Source organism: Macrotis lagotis, chromosome 2, assembly GCF_037893015.1.
Source record: "Macrotis lagotis isolate mMagLag1 chromosome 2, bilby.v1.9.chrom.fasta, whole genome shotgun sequence".
NCBI lineage: Eukaryota > Metazoa > Chordata > Mammalia > Peramelemorphia > Peramelidae > Macrotis > Macrotis lagotis.
The window spans coordinates 145,064,873-145,089,142 of record NC_133659.1 but is presented as its reverse complement, the minus strand read 5'-3'; the positions used below and the strand labels follow the sequence as shown (position 1 = coordinate 145,089,142).

The 24,270-nt window shown below is 33.2% G+C and overlaps 1 protein-coding gene across 13 annotated transcripts in view; it reads left to right on the top strand.

Annotated features, from left to right (window-relative positions):
• The window catches only part of RYR2 (ryanodine receptor 2), a 766,826-nt gene that overhangs the window by 696,553 nt on the left and 46,003 nt on the right, over positions 1-24,270 (top strand). For all 13 annotated transcript variants that reach the window (XM_074222945.1, XM_074222939.1, XM_074222937.1 and 10 more), the window contains 4 exons: positions 1,785-1,866; positions 3,672-4,969; positions 6,972-7,039; positions 13,938-14,085. In XM_074222945.1, the coding sequence (XP_074079046.1) occupies positions 1,785-1,866; positions 3,672-4,969; positions 6,972-7,039; positions 13,938-14,085 (1,596 nt within the window). The remainder of the gene's footprint in view (positions 1-1,784; positions 1,867-3,671; positions 4,970-6,971; positions 7,040-13,937; positions 14,086-24,270) is intronic.

Below are 24,270 nucleotides of genomic sequence, written 5' to 3'. Positions count from 1 at the left end.
AAACTCAGAGGGTATTCTCCTCCAAGATTAATTTTAGGTTTTTTGTTGTTGTTGTTTTGGACTGAGGACCTTTTTTTGCCTCATTTCTTTCATACTTTTCCTTCATCACTGGATGGATGATACCTCAGTCAAACTGAGACTTATTTACTTAGTTTAAAAAGGCCAACATGTCCTACTTGCAACCAGGGCCATCTCCAGACATCTTGCCACTGCACCCAGATGACTCCCGAGGAGAGAGTGAAACTGATGACTTTGTACAGTGCTCCCTCATTTAAATTCAATTCATTTCCATGTCATGGCATCACCTTCCTGATGTTATGGTCCTCTTCAAAAATGAAGGAGAAACTAAAGAAATAGAAATATAAAATGTTAATACAATAACTTGCTAAATATTTTGTTTAAACAAGATGTTATAGCATCTTCATGGCCTATAATATATATATAATATTTAATTTGTATTTTGATATGTGAAATATCAACCATGGTATTGATCTTCGACTTAAACTATAAAAGTAAACAAAATTATTTAATAATAATATAATTCTTATCTGATCACTATACATAGTAATGACATTTTAGTAAACTAGTTTTTAAAATTCAAATAATTATTATGGATTTTAAGCAATTCATTTTTATAGACATGAATCTATCACAAATGTTTTCATAAGAATGTTTATTTTCATATTTTGTTATTTACATTTGAAAACGAATAGCATGCTGAAACAGGAATCAGGAAGAATAAAAATCAAGTCTCACTAGTAAAACTCATTAGCTGTTATCACTAGCAAATTAATTCACCTCTTTGGACTCAGACATCTCTATAAGGTTATAAATTATAGATATGTTGGCATATGTATGCAGATCACACACTAAAGTAATCATACACATCCTTTATATATTGATATATGATATGACTGAACAATTGTCCATATAGACTGAGGCACCAATTTCTGAAGATACAATTTTCCATAGTAGAGTTAGAATCTTTCAAAATATTGTAATTTTAATATGTAACAGAAGTCACTTGATTTAGAATGATATTCTATGCTAAGAAAACCAATTATAGGATTTGTAATAAGAAATTTTTTTTAAATTTCTACACACACACATATCAGGAAAATGCTATGAAAATGAAGAATATGATGTGAGAAATTAACAAGTATAATCATTTGTTTTTCAAATTCTGTTACTTTGCAAGATGCAGTGATTTAACTGCATATAACGTTTAAGGTTTGTGTTATATACCTAAGCTGATATCATCCATTATGTACCTGTGTACATGTATGAAATAATATAATTGCATTTGCTAGGATTTATTAAGACCCTAAAGCATATTAAGACCCTAAAGCTTATTAAAAACAGACAAAATCACAAAATGAATTTCAGTTAAGAAGATTTTTAGATAATCAAGTGTTTTACGTAATTAGGTGAGCAATTGCCATTTTAAAAAGTCCAACAATGTTCTTATATACTAAAATGATCTTGATGGTCTTTTAAAATAATACAATAATAATATATAATAATCTCTGACTTGTTAGTTTTTTCTTCCTTTCAGCTTTTAGTTTCCACTTAAATAGTTTATTAAAACTCATGTAAATGACAGAAATTGTGCTTCTCTCTATAGCTAATTTAACGTGACTGCTCTATGGTTTTTTATTAGTATGTTAAAAGTGCTGTTACACATTGAACTGATTTCATAATTCAAATACTGTGAAACTGAATGTGGTAGTCCTCTGTATATTTTTTCTCATATAGTTTTAAATGCATTATATTAACATTCACAGGATTCCAGCCAAATTGAGCTGTTGAAAGAATTAATGGATCTTCAAAAGGACATGGTGGTCATGTTGCTGTCCATGTTGGAAGGTAGCTTTGATTAATCAGAAATGCAAGTACTATAAAGCATAGCCCTATATTCTCTAATTTGATGGCCATAAAACCTAAAATGCTGGTTTTTGGAAATTTGGCATCCTCTAGAACAGTGGTTGTCACATTTTTTTTTCTTCAGGCCCCTTTACATTCAAAAAAATTAATAAGAATTCCCTCCCCCAATTTGTTCATATTTGGTTTTTTCCTATGGCTATTTACTATAATAGACACAAAACATCAATATTATTATGAAAATAGTTTTGAACTCATTTACCCTCTGAAAGGGTAACACAGATTCCCTGGTTTCCTTGGCTTACATTTTAAAAACCACTGCTCTAGAAAATCGTAAACAACACCTGGAAATGATACTTAATCTTTGTGTCTGTCTAACCATATATTCACTTTTTCTTGTACATTACATTATAATTCTTGTTATTCTGACTGTGTATATCTGAAAAATGAAGCTATATATATATATATATATATATATATATATATATATATATATATATATATATATATATATACTTTCCTTGTCTTATGAGGCATATCTTGAGGATTGAGCTTTTCAACCCATATAAATATATTTCACATTAATCAACTGTTAATGATTAACAATACCTATAAAATCAATAGGTCAATGACTTTTTAAAGACTGCTACATTATGCATTTTTAAGCCTATGGATTTTTAAGCCATAATTCAGACCCTATGGTCATGGACAAAGAAATTTTCATTTTTATGTTCTTTAAGACTTTAATAGAAGTCATCTCAAATTGCATAAAGAGGTCAGCTAGTTTTAACTATGCTGGGATAAAAACTTTGTTTAAGTTGATATATTTATAACTTCTAGTTTGAGAAGTGGCAACAGAAATTTAATTACTTTGGGACTTTTGGAGTTCATTGGCGTGGGAACAGGTAAATCAGGACACTATGACACTGAATCCTAACTTCAGTATTTTTTTTCCCTCTTAACATTCAATTTATCTCTATTACTTTCTTTTATCACAATTATTTTTCTTCACCTTTTATCCTTATCTATGTTTTAGAATGTCAACAACACCCAGATCATTCATTGCCTTATCAATATTTACTTGATTAAAGAGATTTTTGGTTAAATAGTCCATGTTAAATACGTTGTATTTGATCCAGTGACTAGCAAAAGTTTAAACATGTCCTGTTGCCATGAATTTCTAGTTCCTTGTCTCAGATTTAAAGTTTTGTTCAAATAAATATCTTGAGACCTTTACTCTTGATGTCTTCCATATATTTTTTACCTGGGGTTCATATATTACTAATTATATAACATTTTCAATCCGACTAATGAGTGCATTTGATGATTCTATAAATTGCCACAAAATATACTCTCTATATAGCCGTATTTTGCCCCATCAGACACTCTTCGAGAAAACCAAGGTTAAAAGACATAGGAAACATCCTCAGAATCATCTTTTACAATAGTGCTAGCAGTTACTTCATTTTCTCTTCTTTAGTACTTATCTTTTTCATATATATATATATATATATATATATATATATATATATATAATGGGACAGCATTTTGATTTTTATCATATTATATCCAAAATATTACTGTGGAAGTGTATCCTAATCCTTTCAAACCAGGATGAATTTGTATCTTATTGTTTCATGGAAAAACACCATATAAATTTATATTCAAAAAATAAGGTGATTTCCTGTGTCTATGTATTGATAAATATATTTCATTTAATGTTTATCTCTTAGCTCTTCATCTTACTAAAGTATATTTATTTTGAACAAATATGATTTTTTTGCCATCAGGTAACGTTGTTAATGGAACCATTGGCAAACAGATGGTTGATATGCTGGTAGAGTCTTCCAACAATGTAGAGATGATTCTAAAATTTTTCGACATGTTTTTAAAACTAAAGGATTTAACTTCTTCAGATACATTCAAAGAATATGACCCAGATGGCAAAGGCATCATTTCCAAGAGAGACTTCCATAAAGCAATGGAGAGTCATAAGCACTATACTCAATCTGAAACTGAATTTCTTCTGTCTTGTGCGGAAACAGATGAAAATGAAACCTTAGATTATGAAGAGTTTGTGAAACGTTTCCATGAACCAGCCAAGGACATTGGCTTCAATGTTGCTGTCCTCCTGACCAACCTTTCTGAACATATGCCCAATGATACCCGGCTCCAGACTTTCCTTGAATTAGCAGAAAGTGTACTGAATTATTTTCAGCCTTTTCTAGGCCGCATTGAGATTATGGGCAGTGCAAAACGCATTGAAAGAGTTTATTTTGAAATTAGTGAGTCTAGTAGAACCCAGTGGGAGAAGCCACAGGTCAAAGAATCTAAAAGGCAGTTTATTTTTGATGTGGTCAATGAAGGAGGGGAGAAAGAAAAGATGGAACTTTTTGTTAATTTTTGTGAGGATACCATCTTTGAAATGCAGCTTGCTGCACAGATCTCAGAATCAGATTTGAATGAACGATCAGTGAACAAAGAAGAAACTGAGAAAGAGAAGCCTGAAGAACAGGAACCTCGAATGGGCTTTTTTTCCATTATGACTGTTAAATCTGCTCTCCTTGCCCTTAGGTACAATATCTTAACTCTGCTGAGAATGCTCAGTTTAAAGAGCCTGAAAAAACAGATGAAGAAAGTAAAGAAAATGACTATGAAGGACCTGGTTATGGCCCTCTTTTCATCCTACTGGAGTATTTTGATATGCCTCTTGCATTTCATAACCAGTGTTTTTAGAGGCTTCTTTCGTATCATGTGCAGCTTGCTGCTGGGAGGTAGCCTGGTAGAAGGTGCTAAAAAGATCAAAGTTGCAGAACTTTTGGCCAATATGCCAGACCCTACCCAGGATGAGGTACGGGGTGAGGGAGAAGAGGGAGAAAGGAAAGCTATAGAAATGGCCCTGCCTACGGAAGATCTAACTGACCTAAAGGAATTAACAGAGGAAAGTGATTTACTGTCAGATATTTTTGGTTTAGATCTGAAGAGAGAAGGAGGACAATATAAGCTAATTCCTCACAATCCAAATGCTGGTTTGAGTGATTTAATGAGCAATCCTGTCCCTGTCCCTGAAGTTCAAGAAAAATGTCAGGTAATCTGTTTAATTCAGTCTTTCTGGCCTTCTGGGGAATAGGGTACTGTGGAAAATTTAGCTTGATATTTTTACTGTTACAGATGTATATGAGTGTTATTTTGGGGGGGGGGGAGGAGAAGAGGAGTTATTTTTAATCATGGGATTACCAAAGGACTATTGACATTTTTAGTAAAGATATACTTGAACACTTTATATTTGTTTTTTTCTTAATAGTGAGAATAGAACTAGTGTCCTTCATGTTTTGCCTTCTCAGTCTGACAAACATTCAGTCTTCAAACCTTTATTTCTTCTGTACTGAACTCAGTACTAGATAAGACATTATGGGAGATACAAAAAATTATGATTGTCATGAACAGCCTTCTTTCTCTATGTGTATTTGGTGATTTCATCTCTTCCCTTTGTGTTCAGTAACCAGTCAACTATTCAGTTGACCCTCAGATTTCCTGTGAATTCTGATTCCACAATATCAAGTAACTGGTACTTGTGTACCTATATATTCTGCTGTCAACTAAACTCAGCATATTAAAATTGAAATCATCTTCTATTGAAAATCTACCCCATCTCTTAAATTATTTTTTTCTATTCATGACACCTCCATCCTCTCTTTGAATATTTAAACCTTGGAACCATATTCAACATTTCTTTGTTCCTCACTCTCTACATCCAAACAGTTGTCAGGATCTATGAATTCTATATCCACAATGTCTCTTTCTCCAATCCCTTCCTTTCTGTATCACCACCACATTAGTTCAGATCCTCATCTCCTCTTGCCTGGACTATTTGGGTAACCACATGCTTTCTTTCCCTGTCTCATCAGTCCATTCATTAAAGAACTGTCAAATTAATCTTCCTAATCACTAGATTTAGGTATGATACTAACTCACTAAAAGAATCTTTTGTGATTCCCTATTTCCTGTGGAAAAACACAAACTAATTTTTGAGTTTAATTTGGATTTAAAACCTTTGATAATCTATTTTCTACTTCCTCAGCTTTATTTCACTTAGCTTCATATATTTTACATTTAAGTAAAACCAGACTACTATAACCTTCTTAATATCATTCTTCCCCCCCTTACTTTATTAATTCCATACACTTGTGTGGGCTATTCATCATTCCTTTAATATGAACGGTATTCCAAAAATCGAACTGTGATTTTTAAGAATTGAAGCTTCTTCCTCATTTCTAACTAATAATCTTTTTCTTCCTTCAAGGCTGAGCTCAGATTTCCCCCTTTTCTGTGAAGCCTTACCTGGGTTTACTAACTGAACTTGTTCTCTTTCTCCTCAAATTTTCTGAAAGCATTTTTAGATAGTTCCTTCTATCACACTCTACCTGTTTCATACTTATTTATTTATATTTTATAACCCTACCACTTTGTCAAACTACAAACTTCCCTTTAAGAGCAGAGCCTGTAATATATCTCTGTTTGTATCCCCAATGCCTGGGACAGAACTTTGCACACAGGCATTTAATAAGTGTTCAATGAATTGAATAAGATAAACTACATAAGTGGTTAATGCATAATTACATATGTAATTTAGTGTTAAACTGTTTAGTATCTATCAGTTCAATGGATATTAATAAAAAGAAGAAATAAATCATTGAGGGATAAAGTAGTCCTTAGGTTAAAATTTCATGAAGGGCATTAGATCAGTGGGAATTCAACTGTTCCTTGAAAGATGGGTAAAATTTGAAGAAATAATAAAGAAGAAGAGGTCATTCCTGGATGGAAGGTAAATAATACAAGCTAAGTCATATTGATGAAAATGAGCATGGTAAATTATGAAGGACAGTCAAGGAATCAACATAACTGAAACAGAGAATGTATATAATTTAAATAGGGAGAAATTGAGACAGAAAAATTGAATTTGATTCTAGAGACTCTGGGGAATCATTGTTGATTTATTTTTGACATATGAGTTCATGTCTCTTTAACCTCATCTCTAGGTTACATACAATATTTCTTAGATTTTCTTTCTTCCCACTAATCCTTTCAAGGAACAGAAAGTGAAAGAAGATGAAAAGGAAGAGAAAGAAGAAACGAAATCCGAACCTGAAAAAGCAGAGTAGGTATAATGGTGCTTGCTACCCTTTCCTTGGCTTCAAAAACTATTTTTTTAAAAAAATTCTTCTACCTCCTTGACTGTATATGGCTGAGCGTTCTTAATGCATCTTGCAAGGGTCCTCCTAGTTTTAAATCTATGATCTCAGAAAACATCAGTCCTGTATGAACTTTGCAATAGGTTCTAATAATGTAATTCTCACTGTCTTAAACCAGGTAACTGTTTCAAACTGTTTTAGTTCTGGTCCATCATTCTCAGTCCTCTTTATCAGACTATAATGTCCTTAATTCATAATTATAAGAGTTGAGAGCTTTTGATGTCATTCACATATCTTTTCTTGCTTCCCCATAAGAACCAAGAATTTCATTTATGCCTTACTTGCTGTCCTATGCTAACTTGAGGGGAAAAACATCTCATAGAATTCTATCTAATGAATATTTGGTTAACCCAAAGTTCATACATTTTAGTCCAGGAAATTTTACTTACTGTATTTTGAACCTGTGTCCATCATTTTTAGGTGATTGAATAGAAAAGATTTGTTTAGTTAAGTTCAAGAGACACTCATATTCATGTCTTTTAGATAATTTTTATTGATATTTTATTTTTACATGTTATGGAAGTTTTTCAATATTCATCCATATGCTTATGTATATTTTTAAGTTTCAAAATTTCCTTCCACCCTTCCTTCCCACCCTCCTCCCCTTAGTGGCAAACAGTCAGGTTAGCATTGTACATACGTATGAGGAATTAGGATTAAGGAAAAGGGATATATAAGAGATATTTTTTATAAAGTGTTCATCAAACTCTGAAGGCTTTAAAAAAATTTTTTTTTGGTTTTGTTTTGTTTTCCTTCCTCTGGATGGGAATAGCATTGTCCATAGCTGGTCTAATATGGTTGTCCAAGCTCTCTGAACTGCTGAGAGGTACTGCTTCCATCAAAGCTGATCATCTCACAATGTTGTTGTTAATGTGTACATTGTTCTCTTGGTTATTCTCCCTTCAACATCGAATCCTGTAACTCATTCCATGCTTCTCTAGGAGTCCAACCCATTTATGGTTTCTTATAGAATAATAATATTTCAAAGTATTCATGTACCATAACTTGTTTAGCCATTCTCCAATTGATGGGCATCCCCTCAATTTCCAATTCTTTATCACTACAAAAGTTTGAAACATGTGGGACTTTTCCCATTTTTTATGATTTCTTCTGGATATAGGCCTAGAATTGGAATTTCTGGGTCAAAGAGAATGAACAATTTTATTGCTTTTTGGATATAGTTCCATATAGCTCTCCAGAATGGTTGGCTCATTTCACAATTCCACCAGCAATGCATCAATGTACCAATCCTCCCACAACCTCTCAGAGTTTTTTTAAATTTGTATTTCTCTAATCAATAATAATTTAGAGCATTTTTTCATATGATTGTAAATAGTTTTAATATCTTCATTTGAAAACTGTCTATGCATATCCTTTTATAATTTATCATTTGGGGAAATCTTTTGAACATTTAAAATAACAGTCAATCATTAAAGTCATATAATAAATGGCTAGTTATAAGACAATGAAAGCATGTAACTTTAGTTTATCCAAATCATTGATTTTCTACTAATGGTAATAACCTATAAATGTCTACATCTTTTTCACCTTCATTTTTATTTTCTGCTGAGCTTTATTGCTTTTACTGACCTGGTTTCAACTTCCTATCCCAGAAAGGACCAACACCATGTGGTCATATATCCTAAAATATTCATATATCATGAGATAAAGATTGGAACAATTTGGTTTAAGTATGTATTTAAAAATGGATGCACATAGCAACCTTAGATATTCTAATATATTAGAAAGATATATTTTGATAGAAGCCTAAATTTTAATCATTAATACATAAATAAATCATTCAAGATGATGATTCTGTGCTGTCACATTCTTAATGTATCCAGTTACAATGTTTTTTATATAATGAATATACCAGAAAATTAATATTTTGGACCTGTGAAATATCCCTGTCCATGTTTTTATGCTCTTTTTAAAAAGCTGCAGGACCAACTACCAGAAAGCCCTCTCAAAACACCTCAAATTTATTTTTCCTTGCAACAAATTGGTATCCTAAACCACCATAATACTAATTGTACCATTACTAACTGTAATATATATATATATACATATATATGTATATATATAATATATATATATATACTAACTATATTATTCTTTGAATTTGATATTTAGCAACTGTAATTTAAAAAAAAACCTGTTGCATTTTCACTCTTTGTCCTCATCCTCATTTTCTGGCTTCTCTGGCTTATTTCAAATTCCAGATAAAATCCCCTCTTTTTTAAGAAGCCTTTCTCTATCCCCCATAATTCTAGTACTTTCCCTCTCTTGATTACTTTTAATATAACCTCTATATAGTTTATTTTGTACAGAGCTGTTTGCATGTTGCTTCCCCCATTTGATTGTGAGCTCCTCAAAGGCAAAGACTGTCTTTTCCCTTTCTTTGTATCCCCTGTGCTTAGCCTAGAGTCTGACATGGAGGAGGCACTTCATAAATGTTTACTGAATTTTTGACAGCATGTAAATACTGACAGCATATAAGTTTAAAGTCTCTTTAGACCTATAAAATTTAGGATGGTTTTGTGTTTGTTTTCTTTTGTTTGACTTCAATGAATTACTTATCCAGAAATCCCCCAGATTAGTTCCTTCAGATTCTAGGCAATTAGGTAAAAAATAGAAAATAGAAAAAACCCTGTATTTAATATTAATACAGCAGGATCATAAATCTTTAGTTGAAAAATGACCTCATAAACCTTCTTGTTCAACTCTCATATTTTATAGATGAGGACAATTAAGACAAGGGAGGTTGTGACTTAACAGAAATTGAATTCAGGTCTTCTGATTATAGATCTGAGCCCACAGCTTAGAACTTTGGGTCCTCTGTTCACATAACTATTGAATGATTTCAAACTCAATATTTTGTCTTCACCTTGTTCCCAGCCCTCTCAAATATTTCTGTCATAAGTTGAAAACTTCAAACCATTGTACAGTGTTCCCTTTCTAACACACACACACACACACCAGAGTGAATATTGTTTTTCTATGATTTGATTTTAGCAAAATCACATTAATACTAAAATATAAACATAAAATTACAGGTGGCTTCAAATTTTACTAATTATATATGAATATCAACAGTTTCCAACATTACTTTGATGCTACAGATCATAGACTTTCTATGCTTTGCCCTGTTGTGGATTGAACTGGGGATAGTATTGCCTTGAACATCAATAAGAAGTCTTGATTCTATTTCAAGAATTATATTGTGTTACACAGTAAAAATTGTCTTTTTTATTTATTACTAAATACTACATTTTCGAGGACACATTTGGTAGCACGGTTGTACACTATGATAGCTGGTTGTGGTTTTATGCTAATTCAAGTTCAATATTTTTTCAATTCAAAATATTTTTAACATTATAATATAATTCATAAATTTCAAACTCTAAGTGAAAAGCCTGAACTACCATGACTGCCATTAGTGAAAACTGAGGAAAATGGAGAGAAAGGGGAAGCAAGGAGAAAAAGAAACACAAGGTATCATAAAGATACAAAGTATCACAATTAAATAAAAAGGTAGTGTTAGAAACAAACTTGTTTAAATAAACTATAACATATTTACTTAAAACAAAAGCTTATTTATGTTATATAAATAATCTTTTTAAGTATTTTTATTCTAAATACTAGTTTTCTGTCACTGCTCTAAATGGCCAATAAATACTTTCTCAATATAGAGAAAATTGTTCATAAAGTTTCAAAATCCATATATTAAGTAAAATATTTTAGAGATGAAGTTCTATTAAACAGAAGCATTTTTGATTCTTATACAAATTTCAGATGAAAACATTTCTCTGTAGAAATTATTTTGAAAACTTTCCCACAAAGTTAATAACTGAGATTCTAGAAAAATTTGAACATTCAAGAGAGTCTGTTTTTGTTTAACATGAATGACTGAAGATTTTCTCCTGTTTTAAAGACCTAGGTTCTAAGTAATGACAGTTCTTTTAGTTAAAAGTACTGGAAAATTAATAATAGACATTACTGTAATGCTTTAAGGACTATAGGTAGTTAGCATAGGTATTATGTAAAAATGCTAAATTCTCAAGTAAGAAAATTGTTATATTTTCAAAGTTAGCATTGATTTTCCCTTTTGTAGTTTAAATTTTTATTCAATTTTTACTTATAATGGCAAATTTAAAATTATTCCATGCCATTATTTGATATAAGAATTATATTTTCAAATATTAGCCAATATTTATTTAACATTCAGACTGCAAACTTTTCAATTTCAAAATTTTTCCTTAAGCATTTTACCTCAATATTCAAATTCTTTCTAAAGAACATACATAGTTTTGTATTCTTAAAAGGAAAACATTTTGTGGTGTGCATCTTTTTCAAACTTTTGAAACAATACAGTATGCACATTTTAAAGGTACAAGACAAAAATAATTTTTTGTCTAATAATAAAATATACCTAGAATACATTATTTAAGATTAACTCAAAAGAAAATATACAAATCATTCAGCAAAAATGAGGGCAAACTGAAGGATTTCTTTTTGACTTTTTATTAGTCAGTTATATACAACATTATAATTAGAAATTAGTGCTTTTAATTTTATAACAGAAAATACTCCATAGTTCTAATATGTCCTCATCCTAGGGAAATGCAATAGAGACATTAATATTTTTATGAAATTTGAGAAAATATAGAAATTCCTGTGTCCTATAATTTTTTTACCTTTGTGAAACTCGTGTCGTGTTAGAATGTTAGAAGACGAAGTACAAATTTTTACCTTAATTTCCTTTTCCAATTTAAAGATAGATAATTAATATAAAACCATTATGAATATATGTGTATACACATGCATATATATATACAATATGTATATATTTGTATGTCTATATATATTTCAAATTTCTGCTTTGGTTAGGGTTATTTTTCCTCCTCATAAAACAATTGTCATTTTATGCAACAATTCTTACTTTCTCTCTCTTTTTTTCCTTAAGCCACAATATACCAGAAGTGAAGAGGAAGGAGTATATACTCTTCTCTGAACCTTCTCAAAAAAATTTGGGAAGCATAATAAATTTCTAAAGAAAAAAGTTTTACTCCTTTAGAAATTGACTATATAGGAGTTAATTGCTATTTATATGCCATTTAAACACAATGAAACATAAATATCACAGAGGCATCTAGGTGGTATATTGGATAGAGTACTAGACCTGAAGTCAGAACTAGCCAAAGTTCAAATCTAGACTGAAATACTTAGCTAGGTGACCTTGCACAAATCACTGAATGCTCCACCTCAATATCCTCAACTATAAGATGGAGACAATACTTGAGCTTATCTCCCAGAGTTGTAAAGATTAAATGAGACAATATTTTTAAAATGCTTAGTATGGGACCTGTCACATAGTTAGTACTATATAAATTCTAATTATCATTATTATTGTTATTACTACCACTGCTATTAGATAGGGATTTATAAAGAAATCTCTTTTTAATCTAATTTATTAGACTAGAACAAGAAAGATTTCTGCCTAGAAGAGGCTTCATTTCATTTCATCATATATAGATACAGATAAAAGAAACAAACCCTTTTCCTGAATTTTGCACATTCATCAAAAAATCAAATCAAGAGTCAAATCTAGGCAGGCACTTTAAAGTACCTCATCATACTGGTTAAATCTTGAGAGAATAATAAATCACACAGATACTGAAATATGTTACCTGTTCTCTACACAAACACACAAAGGGAAGAAAATAAGATGCTATTAGTTCACCAGGTGCATCCCTGTGGAGTAGAACTGGAATGCCTAATTTCCTATCTAGTTATCTTCCACTGACTTCAGGTATTAAGACAGGGTAGATTTTGACTGCTGCCTGCCCTTACAAGACCTCTTAGATAAAGAAGACAAAAACATAGGCTTTAAACATAACTGCCACTTTTATTGAAATAGAGACCTTTTAGGAAAATTATTCATATTGACAAAGGGAAAATGCCCCCACATTTTATTATCTTCACCTTAGCTTGAAACCCAGGAATGAATCCTCATTTTCCAATCACAAACAGGTTAAGAAACAATAAAATGTTGCAAGAAGATATAGCTTTCCACTGATACCTTTTTATACAATCAATTTGATAAATTGGTATACCTGTTCCCAAACCCGAAACTGTGTGTGTGTGTGTGTGTGTGTGTGTGTGTGTGTGTAGAATATATATTAATCTAAGAAAAATCAAACAAGCCATGGTCATATATATTCCTACAAATTTAAAATTACCCACCAACTTAGTGTCTTCCCAGACCCTAACTCCCTTTCTTGGTTATCATTCTACTCTATATGTTGTTTATCCTGTTTAATATAAGCTCCTGGAGGTCAGAGACTTTTTCAGTTTTGTATTTTATACACTAAGTTCTTTAAAATACCTCTTGATTATTTGAATTCTTGTTAAAAAAACACTAGATATATGTTACCCTATGTACACTATGATAGACTTAGCTTAGAAAAATAGAAGATTCAATGAGGACATAATAGCATCTTCAAGGACCATGAGATCATAGACCATCTGGAAGGGAATTAAGAGACCACCTAATCCAATACCCTTACTTTACAGTTTAGAAAATTGAGGTCATTGGAAGTTAAGTTACTTCAGATTTTAAATTGTATTCTTGACTTCTTAACATTATCATTAATTAAAAAGTGCTTTTCCAATAGCAGTGGTATATTGGTGCTGTTATTTGTATTCTGGTTGTGCTCATTTCATTTAGTAGAAAATCTACCAGAGAACTATTTTGCTTGTTAATGCCAACTTCACCTGAGAATTTTATATACTTTTTTACAGGGGAGAAGATGGAGAAAAGGAGGAAAAATCCAAAGAAGATAAAGGCAAGCAAAAGTTAAGGCAGCTTCACACACATAGATATGGAGAACCAGAAATTCCTGAATCAGCATTTTGGAAAAAAATCATAGCCTATCAACAGAAACTCTTAGTAAGTCTTTTTTTTTTTATTTTCAAATTGATTAAGGAAAAGTGATTTATACTTAGCTTTTGTGAAATTACATTGAGTAAAATTCAAGTTGAGTAAAAATTATTGAATTTGCATTCATTCAAATATTGCATACAGCTCAATGATGCATAAGTTGTTTAGAAGTTTCTCAATTATTCTTGTCTTCACTAATAAAAGCTTTGAAGGATTTTTCTGCCTAGCAGCAGCCCTCTTTTCTTCCCAACCACTTAAAAAGGGCACTGGTTTTTTATCAGATAAGACTTCAAAATGAACTCTTTATGAGTTCTTTAGTCACTAATTTTTTACAAATATACAAAATAATTTCTTGTTCATTGGAGAGAATTGAGATCTTAAATAACCCATTTCATATAAATAGACCTATGTATCCTCATAGATAACTTCTAAGATTCCTTCCAATACAAATCCCATGATTCTACTTATGGAATAAAAGATGTGAAAAGATAGTTCTTTAAATTGAATGACAAATTGTCAATAATTTTTCCAGATCTTTTCATTTCCCAAAAGTATAGAGAATTCCTCTCTCAGAGCATCTAAGACTGAAAGGAACCCCAGAGACTATATAGTCAGATTCTTCTATCTTCCTTTCTTTTAGCTTCCCTATGAAGACCTTAACTGTAAAGAACCAACTACCACTAAGGTAGCAGATCAGCTCTGATTGTTAACAAGTTTTTTCTGGGATCAAACCTAAATTTGTCTCTCTGCCACTTCTATCCATTATTCTTACTTCAGTCATTTCTAGCCAAATATTGCAAGACTCATAATGCCTTTTTTTCCTACAAGATTAACCTTCAGAAAACAGGTAGCTGCTCTTGTATTAGAGGACCTGAATCCAAAACTTGTTTCTGCCATTTACTATTCATGAAACCTTGGGCAATAAGTAACTTAACTTCCAAGGACCTAAATTTTCTATACTGTAAAATAAGGGTATTGGATTAGATGGTCTCTTAATTCCCTTCCAAATCCTGTCTATGATCTCATCGTCCTTTGAAGATGCTATTATGTCCTCATTGAATCTTCTATTTTTCTAAGCTAAGCACTCCTGGTGCCCTCAATCAATCCTCATTGGCATGTTCTATGATTTTCTCTCTATCTTACCTGGCCTCTTTTGGACCTAAAATATATTGTCCAAAATTGAACTTTGCCTTAAATACTCTAGATATGATTCTACCAGAGAAAAAAGTACAGGCATCTCGTATATGAAATCATGAACACTGTTTTTATACTGCAGCCTATTCTAACATGAACTTTTTTGGCTACCATGTTACTGTAGATTGAGTCTGATCTTAAAGTCAGTCCATTCAACCCTCCAGATCTACCCAGAGAAGCCAGGCTCTAATAAACTAGGAGGTTTTAGGAGTGCCTGAGTGGCTGCAGTGGCTGCAGTGGTGATTTCTGGACCTCTCAAATCACAGACAGGGGTAGAACAACTGGTCAGAAGAAGTTTTACAGAGATCCCTTTGCAGGCACTGGAAGCAAGACTCTTTGTTCTTACTTCTGAGTCAGAGTCCTGGAACATAGGACCACAGGGGTGCAAGGAGTCTCATCACAGTTACAGGATGGTAAAGAGTCCTTTGTAATCACTCACAAACCAGTGCATAGTAGAGGAGAGTAGTAAAATCACTGCTCCCTAGATCATTCCACCTTATAAGAGCCATAGGTCCTCAGAATTATCTCTGAAAACAGCTACATACACACAAAAACAATCAAATCTAAAGCTTGGAATGATGCCCATTTCTCTCCAAAAGCAGAGCCCCCTTTTGAACATAAAGTTAAAATTTAAGAAGTAGGCTGGAAAATGATCCTGACTATAGAAAGTTACTATGGTGACAAGGAAGATCAAAAGACATACCCAGAAGACTTCTATATCCAAAACCTCCAAGAAAAATATCAATTGGCTCAAGCCATGAAAAAAATCTTAAAAAAATTAAAAATCAAGCAATAGAGGTAGAAGAAAAATGGAGAAGAGAAATAAGAGTGATGCAAGAAAATCATGAAAAAAAAAGATTCAATGTCATGGTATAGGAGAAGCAAAAAAATACTGAAAAAAACACTTTAGAAAACAGAAAAGGTCAAATGCTAAAAGAGGAACAATAATCTCAGTGAAGAGAAGAATGTTTTAAAGAGCAGAATTGACCTAATGAAAGAAGATATTTCAAAAAAAATTCATTAAAGAGAAGGATTCCTTTAAAAGCAGAATTGGCCAAATGGAAAAGGAAATACAAAAATTCCACTGAGAAAGAACTCTTTAAAAAGAGTTGATCAAATTGAAAAGGAGATACAAAAACTCCTTGAAGACAATAGTTTTTTAAAAATTGGAATTATAAAAGTAGAAACCAATGATTTTTAAAACATCAAGAAATAATCACACAAAATCAAATAAATGAAAAAATAAAAGAAAATGTGAAATGTATCGTTGAAAAAAAATGACTTGAAAAGGAGCCTAGACATCATCTTTTAAGAAAGTATCAAGGAATGAACTGGCTCATAAAACAGAAGCAGGCAGAATGGATTGAAAACCATAATCCTATAATATGTTGTTTACAAAAAACATGTTTGAAGCAGAGAAATATACATAGGGTAAAGGTAAAAAGATGGAACAAAATGTATTATGTTTCAGCTGAAGTAAAAAAAAAAACATGGGTAGTGAACCTGATCTTAGATAAAGGAAAAGCATAAATCAATCTCATTAAATGGGATAAGGAAGGAACCTACATCTCCTTAAAAGACACCATAGGTAATGAAGGTATGTATGCACCTAGTGGTATACCATCCAGATTCCTAAAAGAAAAGCTGAGTGAATTACAAAAAGAAATAGCAAAACTTTGTTTTTTTTAGGGTGTTTTTTTTGGCAGGGCAAATGGGGTTAAGTGGCTTGCTCAAGGCCACACAGCTAGGTAATTATTAAGTGTCTGAGGCTAGATTTGAATTCATGCACTCCTGACTCCAGGGCTGGTGCTCTATTCATTGTGCCACCTAGTTGCCCCATAAAACTTTATTAATGGGGGTCCTCAACTTCTCTCTTTCAGAACTAGATAAATCAAACCACAAAATAAACAAAGAAAAAAAAAAAGAATTTACCTTTTCTGCTGCAGTGCATGGCACCTATACAAAAACTGATCATGTTCTAGGGCATAAAAACTTTATAATAGAATGCAGAAAGGCAGAAATAATAAATACATACTTCTCAGATCATGATGCAATAAAAATTACATGTATGAAAGCGCCAGGGAAAGATAAGCCAAAATTAATTGGAAACTCAATAACTTGATTTTAAATAATGAGTGAATCAAAGAAATCTTAGAAATAATCAGTAATTATATCCAAGAAAATGATAACAATGAGACATCATACCAAAATTTATGGGATGTAGTCAAGGCAGTTTTGAGGGGAAACTTTATATTTCTAAATGCCTATATGAATAAAATAGAGAAAGAGGAGATCAATGAATTGGGTATGCAACTAAAACTAGAAAAAGAACAAATTAAAGATCCCCAATTAAATATATGAAAATCAAGGAAGCGATTAATAAAATTCAAAGCAAAAATATCATTGATCTAATAAATAAATAGAGTTAGTTTTATGAAAAAGTCTATAAAAGAGATAAACCTTTGGTTAATCTGATTATAAAAAGAAAGACAATAACCAAATTACTGGTATCAAAAATGAAAAAGGTGAACTAACCACCAGTGAGGAGTAGATGAAAGAGATAATTTGGTACTACTTTTCTGACTGTGTGCCAATAAATTTGATTACTTGAATGAAATGGATAAAAATTTACAAAAATACAAACTTCCCAGATTAACAGAAGAGGAAATACATTACTTAAATAACCCCATTTCAGAAAAAGAAATTGAAGAAACCATTAATAAAATACCTAAGAAAAAGTCTCCAGGTCCAGATGGATTTACAAGTGAATTCTACCAAACATTTAAGGAACAATTAATTCCTATTCTATACAAACTATTTCAAAAATAGGAGAAGGAGTTCTGCCAAATTCCTTTTATGACACCAATATGGTGCTGATACCTAAACCAGGACAAATCAAAACAGACAAAGAAAATTATAAGCCAATCTCCCTAATGAATATTGATGTAGAAATCTTAAATAAAATTTTATCAGTGAGATAACAGCAAGTTATTACTAGGATAACACACTATGATCAGGTAGGCAGGGATGGTTCTGTATTAAGAAAACACTCAACATAATTAGACATATCAATAGCAAAACCAACAGAAATCATATGATTATCTCAATAGTTGCTGAAAAATTCTTTGATAAAATACAACATCCATTCCTGTTAAAAATATCAGGAAGTGTAGGAATAAATGGAGTTTTTCTTAAAATAATAAGAAGTATTTATCTAAAAACCATCAACAAATATTTTATGTAATGAGGATAAACATGGAGCATTTCCAATAAGATCAGGGGTGAAAAAAGGATGTCCATTATCACCATTACTATTCAATATAGTATTGGAAATGTTAGCTCTAGCAATAAAGAGAAGAAAATGAAATTGAAGGAATCAGAATTGGCAATGAGGAAACAAAGTTCGTATATTTAGAGAACCCAAGATAAACATCTAAAAATAATCCTTGAAATAATTAATAAATTCAGCAAAGTAGAAGGATATAAAATAAACCCACATAAATCATCTACATTTCTATATGTGCACAACAAAGCCCACTAGTAAGAGATAGAAAGGGAAATTCTATTTAAAGTACCTATAGGCAACATTAAATAATTGGGAATCTCACCTCCCAAGGCAAACCCAGAAACTGTTAAGTACATAATCACAAAGCACTTTTTACCCAAATAAAATCAGATCTAAATAATTGGAAAAATATCAATTGCTCCTGGTTAGGTTGGGCTAATATAATAAAAATGACAATTCTACTGAAATTAAATTACTTATTCAGTGCCATATCAATCAAACTACCAAAAATTATTTTAACGAGCTAGAAAAAAATAGTAGCAAAATTCATCTGGAGCAACACGAGGTTAAGAATAGCAACAGAACTGATGAAACAAAGTACAAAGGAAGGTGACCTAGTCTACCATATCTAAAAATATACTATAAATTGGCAGTCATCAAAACTACCTGGTACTAGTTCAGAAATAGAGTAATGGATTAGTGGATTAGAATAGGTTCAAAAGAAACAGTAGTAAATGACAAGAGTAATCTACTCTTTGACAAATGCAAAGACATTAGCTTCTAGTATAAGAACTCACTATTTGACAAAAACTGTTGGGAAAACTGGAAAATAGTATAGCAAAAACTAGGCATAGACTCACATCTGATATCCTATACCAAAATAAGGTCAAGAACGGTACAGGAGGCAGAGCCAAGATGGCGACAAGAAAGGACCCTGTCTTAGGCGCTCTCTCATAAAACTTATAAGCTAAGGACTGTAACTAAATTTTCAAGAGACAGAATCCACAGAGGGACCCAGTGAGGCAGTTCTCCTACTCAAGGTAACCTGGAAAAGAACAGAAAGACTCTGCTCCCCAGGGGTGGAGGGTCGGCCCATCAGAGCAAAAGAACTTCAGCCTCCCAGAGGCAGCCCCAGGGCACTGGGAGCTGCAGCTCACAGCAGCAGGGGAGTCTTCTGAGCTATGCCCCAGGGAGCACCAGGCACAAAGTGGGGGAATAGTAGGAGGGGGGGGACCTCTGCCAGACCAAGCACATGGAGCCCCAGCCATCAGGGCACACAGCTAGCAGCTTGGTCTTTCAGCAGCCCAGATCCGGAAACAGAAGCAGCTGGAGTCTGTAAGCAGGAACCCCCAGGGCATGAGCCCATTGAGCTGAGGGAGGGGAGTGAGAAGAGACTGCAGAGCTCTGTCCTCTGCCCCTGGAACAGGACTCGGGGGCTCTAACCACATTGAGATCCTGCTCGCAGTCTAGGCCCCACCATAGAACAGCAGGGCCCCCCCACCTCAGCCCCGTGGCAGAGGGGTGTGCAGATGGTCATTCACAGACCAGGAGGGAAGGCAGAGCCTCACACACTGAGACCCTTGTGGGAGTGTCCCAAAAGCTTAGGAAGCACCCCAAAACCAGGTTTAGGCTGGGAAAATGAGCAAGCAGAGAAAAAAGAGGAACACCATTGAGAAATATTTTGCAAATGAGCCCAAGAAGGATCAAAATACTCAGTCTGAAGATGAGGAAGCACAAGCTCCTGCATCTAAAGACTCCAAGAAAAACAGAAATTGGGCTCAGGCTATGACGGAGCTCAAAAAAGACTTTGAAAATCAAATGAGGGAGTTGGAAGAAAAACTGGGAAAAGAAAGGAGAGAGATGCAGGAAAAACATGAAAATGAAGTCAGCAGCCTAGTCAAGGAAATCCAAAGAAATGCTGAAGAAAATAGCATGCTAAAAACCAGCTTAGGTAAAATGGATTAAACAGTTCAAAAAGTTATGGAGGAGAAGAATGCTTTAAAAAGCAAAATTGGCCAGATGGAAAAAGAGATAAGAAAACTCTGTGAGGAGAACAAATCCTTCAGACAAAGAATAGAATTCAGGGAGATTGATGAATTTACCAGAAATCAGGAATCAATACTTCAAAACAAAAAAAATGAAAAATTAGAAGAAAATGTGAAATATCTCATTGATAAAACAACTGATATGGAAAACAGACTTAGGAAAGATAATTTAAAAATTATTGTAATACCTGAAAGTCATGATCAGGAAAAGGGCTTTGACATCATTTTCAAAGAATTACTACAGGAAAATTTCTCTGATATTCTAGAAGCAGAGGGCAAAATAGAAATGGAGAGAATCCAGCGATCCCCCAGAGAAAGAGATCCCCAAAAACCAACCCCTAGGAATATTATAGCCAAGTTCCAGAACTCCCAAGTCAAAGAGAAACTATTACAAGCAGCCAGAAGGACACAGTTCAAATATCGTGGAGCTGCAGTTAGTCAGGACTTAGCAGACTACATTGGAAGCTCGTAGGGCTTGGAATATAATATACCGGAAGGCAAAAGCGCTTAGAATGCAGCCAAGAATGAACTACCCAGCAAGGCTGAATGTCTTCTTCCAGGGAAAAAGATAGACTTTCAATGAACCAGAGGAATTTCAAATGTTCCTTTTGGAATGGCCAGAACTGAACAGAAGGTTTGATCTTCATATACAGGACTCAGGTGAAGCATAGAGAGTGGAGGAGAGGGGGAAAATATGAGGGACTTAATGATGATGAACTGCATGTATTCCTACTTAAAAAAATAACACTGATAATACTCATATTAACCTCAGTTAATAGAGCAGGTAGAGGGAGCTTTTATAGTTGAAGCACAGGAGAAAGCTGAATTCGAAGATAAAATATGGTGTAAAAATGGAGTCAATAGAAAAAAAGGGAAATGTAATGGGAGAAAGTAAAAGGAGAGGGGGAATAGGCCAAGATATTTCATACAATAAGATTTTTCTTCATTACAATGAGCTATTGCAATGATATGGAAGGGGGGAGGCAAGGGGGAATCTTTGCTCTCATCAGAGGTGGCTAGGAGAGGAAACAGCATATATACTCAATGGGGTATAGACATCTGGAGTAAGAAGGAGAGAAGGGGGACAGGGGGAAGGGGGGATGTGAGTGATGTAGGAGAGGATGGACCATGGGGGGAGAGTGGTCAGATATAACACATTTTCTTTTTTACTTCTTGCAAGGGGCTGGGATTGGATGGCCTGTCCTGGACCATAGGGCCAGGTGGATGCTGGGCCTAAGGGGGTGGTAGGGGGGCTCAGGGCCTCTTGGCCCCAGGACCAGGGATCTGTCTGCTGTGCCACTGAGATACCCTACAGCAAAGTCAGTGAAAGGAGAGAGAAAATATAGTATGTGGTAGTGGAGAAATAAGAAAGGAGGGAGTTGCGATCAGCAATGGCAATGGTGGAAATATATGGAAGTTAACTTTTGCAATGGACTTATCCTAAAGAATGTGACCCACCCATTACAGAGTTGTTGGTGTTCGAACAAAGACTGAAGCACATTTTTTATTATTTTTATTTGGGGAGAGGTACAGGGCAAATGGGGCTGGGTGGCCTGCCTGGAGACACATAGCAGGGTGATCTCTGGTTGTCTGAGGCTGGATTTGGACCTGGGTCTTCCTGGCTCAAGGGCCAATGCTCTGACCACCACCCAGCCACCCCTACTATTATTAATATTTTATTTTATTTTGGGTCTTTTTTTTTCTTTTTTTTTTGGTTTTTGCAGGGCAGTGGGGTTCGGGTGGCTTGCATGTCACACAGCTGGGTGATTGTTGGGTCTATGGGGCCAGATTTGGGCTCGGGTGCTTGTGGCTCCAGGGCTAGTGCTCCGTAATTATTACTATTATTTTTTTATTTTAATTTTTTTCTCTCCCCTTTACTTTATCACTCAAGCAAGTCTATATTTATGGGGGAGGGGTATTTTATTTACTCTTAAACAAGAATATTTTATTAATGTAAAAAAATTTGTATAAAATAAGAATAAATATTAAAAAATTAAAAAAAATGGTACAGGATTTAGACATAAAGTGTGATACCATAGATAAATTAATAGACTAAGAAATATGCTATCAGATCTATGGAAAATGGGACAAATTTATAACCAACAAGAAATAAAGTATGTTCTGAATTGCAATGAATAATTTTGACTATATTAAATTTAAAAGCTTCTACACTAATAAAATCAATGCTGCCAAAATTAGAAAGAAAGCAGAAATCTGGGAAACAATGTCTACAATAGGAGATCTGATAAACGTCTCATTTCTAAATTATATAGAGAATTGTATCAAATTCATAAGGTTGCAAGGTATTCCTCAATTGATAAATGGTTAAAGGATGTGAATAGACAGTTTTCAAATGCAGAAATTTAAGCTATATATAATCATATGAAAAAATGCTTCAAATCATTATTGATTAAAGAAATGCAAATTAAAACAACTCTGAGGTATCACCTCAAACCTATCAGATTGGCTAAGATGACAAAAAGGGAAAATGATTAATGTTGGAGAACTTGTGGGAGGTTGGGGAATTGATGCATTGTTGGTGGATACAACCATACTGGAGAACAATATGTAACAATGTCCAAAGAGCAATAAAAATGTCCATACTCTTTCACCCAGCAATTGCAATTCTAAGCCTATATCCAGAAGAAATCATTAAAAAAATGGGAAAAGTTCCACATGTTCCAAAATATTCAAAGCAGCTCCTTTTCTAATGGCAAAGAATTGGAAGTTGAGGGGATGTCCATCAGTTGGGGAATAGCTATCAAGTTATGGTATATGGATATTATGGAATATTATTGTTCTATAAGAAATCATGAATAATCAGACTCTAGAAAAGTTTGGAATGACTTGCAGGATCTGATGCTGATTGAAGGGAGCAGAATCAAGAGAACAATGTATACATTAACGATACCATTGTGAGATGGTCAACTCTGATGGATACAGCTCCTGTCAACAGTTCAGAGATCTAGGCCCAACCCTATTAGTTTGGCTATGGACAATGCTATCCCCATCCAGAGGAAGAACAACCAAACCAAACTAAAAAATCCTTCAGAATCTGATGAACACTGCATACACTTTAAAAAAATTATCTCTTATTTACTTCTTTCCCCTAATTCTAATTCCTTATACCAATATATATATATATATATATATATATATATATATATATATATATATATATATGTACAGAATTAACCTGACTGTTCACCACTGAGGGGAGAGGGGTTGGAAGCAAGGTTGGTAGAGAATTTTGTAACTTACAAATATACATATGCATATGGATTAATGCTGAAAAACTTTCATAACATGCATTTGGAAAAATAAAATATTAAAAAAATAAATAATCAAGGAAAACTGATCTGATATTCTAGAAATAGAGGATAAAATAGAAATCCAAAGACTCTACTGATTACTTCTTGAAAAGATCCCATAACAAAAACTCCCCAGAATATTATAGCCAAATTCCAGAGTGCACAGGTTAAGGAAAAAATTTTGCAAGAAGCATAAATGAAATAATTCAAATATCATGGAGCCACAGTCAGAATAACATGAGATTTAGCAGTTTCTTCATTAAAGGATCAGAGGACTTGGCATATGATATTCTGGAGGGCAAAAGAGCTATGATTACAGTCAAGAATCACCTCATCAAAACTGAATAAAATCCTTCAA